Genomic DNA, 2,166 nt, shown 5'->3' with positions numbered 1-2,166 from the left:
CGGTCCATACAGGAAAGACTTACCGATATCACTTCCGGGTGAAAATCGCGACTGGTTACCAAGGCAACTAACAGCCGGTCACTTTATCTGAGTGGATGGTAAGTTAAGACGAGTTATGTATACACGATATATACACGTCATTTAATGTAGTATTCATGTAATGTAGTATATTTCGTTGTTTTTAAGGTTTGTGTGAACATTTGAACCGTTGCTGTTGTCTTTTAGTTTATTTCACATTGCACTTTGCGGCCAGAGGTAAATAGCTGAGTCAACGTAGATTTTAAAAAAATAAAAATTTTAAATTAATTTTATATACTGTTGCAATCCCCGAAGGAAAATTAAAATTGCTTAAAAGAAAGAAGAAAGAAAGAAATTAAGATGCTTAAAACTTTGCAGTTAGATAAAAGTCGTATCTCGATAATTACCTTTATTCTATACAGTTGTCATAGTGGACTGAAGTAGACTAGAACAATTTTTGAAAAAGGAGAAACAAATAATAAACAATTGAGTTAGTGTTCACAGAAAAGCTGCACTATAAACTATAGTACAGTACATACTGTACTTGTGTATGTTAATGTACATCATTGCCAAATAGTATAGAAACCTTTGAGGTGGGAGCTCTGCAAGAAATGGAGGAAGACTACTGGAACACCAAGACTCTTCGTCAGGTACAGCTCTTTTGTTAATTGTTGTACTTTCTTCCATAATCGTTCCATCAATCACAAAATAATTATTCTGTATGTTTCTTTTCCGAATTCCTTTTTTAAAAATCTGGATTTCCCCTAATCTCTTCATTTCTTTGGAAGGAGTTTATCCGTCGTGTGTGTGTTCCTGGTGTAAATAAAGAGTCCTGGACAGAGAAGAATGAGAGGACATTGGACAAATTTATTATGAACACCACTATGACAACCTTGGTGATTTACCTGGATGCTGATGCCAGGCTGCGGGTGGAGAATTCCTTTCCATCATCTGTACGGAAAATATTCCTCCTTGAACCCAGTTGATTGATTTGATATGCAAGTCTTTGAATCTTTTCTCCTCCTTTACAGTATGTTTTTCAAAGTATCTCTCTCTCTCTGCATTGTTTTATCTCTTTTCCCCATCACTTCTAAAAATGTCTTCAGGAAGTAGAGCACTTGTTCTATTTCTCTCGAAAGGCTGGAGCCATTATCACAACAGAAAACTTTAATAGGTCGCTGTGGTTTGGCACAATACGTGGCGACCCCTCGAAGTGTCTTCTCCGTCACATGACCAGTGTGCATGGCCATGTTGTTGCAGCCAGCACCTTCAGGGACAGGAGCATAAAGGACAAATATAATCTGGAGATGCACTCCTTCCTTGCCCTACTCACAGGTGTGTACCTCAAAGGAAACAATAGTCTACAAACGTCTACAGCATTAGACGTTAAAAAACAAAAGAGAGTTATAAAACAAAAGAGAAATCTTACATTCTTTAAATCGACCCAGGTGTACAGGCTCAATTACAGAACCACGTGCACTCATGCTGCAGTGTATCTGATATATTTTGTTTTTAAACAGATGATGTCTATAAAAAAGAAGGAAAAACAGTTCTCTATATCCCTACGGAAGCCCTTCATTTCAGCCCAGAGGAGTCCAGCAAGGACAAGAAGCTGGTACAAAGAATGGAAAGTAAGTCTGAATAACTGTTCATGTGGATGGTTGGGGAATGTTTTTTTCTTCATATGTCTGTGGGCTCGCTCTCATAAAACCATGACACAAGGCACAATCAGAAATGATTGTGTGGCACTTGTCACTTGCATCAATTTAGCATTTTTTTCTGTGCTTTATTTATTCTCATTATCACGGGGCCGACTTTGGACTTAAGGTGTGGTTTATCCTGGACATGTCATCAGTGCATCATAGGGTCCCGCATAAAAAACAATCACAAGAACAATCACAATCACAGCCAATGCAGCTCTGTGTCTTTTTAGTAGTTGAAGGAAGCCACAGAACCACAGAAATAATATTCTTATTGTGTAGAAATAGCCAGTCAGGATAAGCCCCAGCAAACCAGTGACCCGCACAGCGGACATGCGGCTGTAGACATCTCGTTTACAAGAAAATGAATGGATGGATGAAAATGTTGTATGCATTGTTAGCTTGTGACAAGAAGACTATAATTTGTAATCCTCCTGAGGCCTAATGT

At 38.3% G+C, this 2,166-nt stretch overlaps 1 protein-coding gene across 1 annotated transcript in view; it reads left to right on the top strand.

Annotated features, from left to right (window-relative positions):
- The first annotated feature begins 629 nt into the window (after positions 1–629).
- Positions 630–2,166, top strand: part of dnah2 (dynein, axonemal, heavy chain 2) — a 46,082-nt gene continuing 44,545 nt past the window's right edge. The window contains exons 1-4 of the mRNA XM_068310065.1: positions 630–668; positions 807–971; positions 1,125–1,353; positions 1,539–1,649. Coding sequence (XP_068166166.1) covers positions 630–668; positions 807–971; positions 1,125–1,353; positions 1,539–1,649 — 544 coding nt within the window. The remainder of the gene's footprint in view (positions 669–806; positions 972–1,124; positions 1,354–1,538; positions 1,650–2,166) is intronic.

Source organism: Antennarius striatus, chromosome 3 (assembly GCF_040054535.1).
Source record: "Antennarius striatus isolate MH-2024 chromosome 3, ASM4005453v1, whole genome shotgun sequence".
In the NCBI taxonomy this organism is placed as follows: Eukaryota; Metazoa; Chordata; class Actinopteri; order Lophiiformes; family Antennariidae; genus Antennarius; species Antennarius striatus.
The sequence above is the reverse complement of the archived record's forward strand: the minus strand, read 5'-3'. Positions and strand labels throughout refer to the sequence as shown.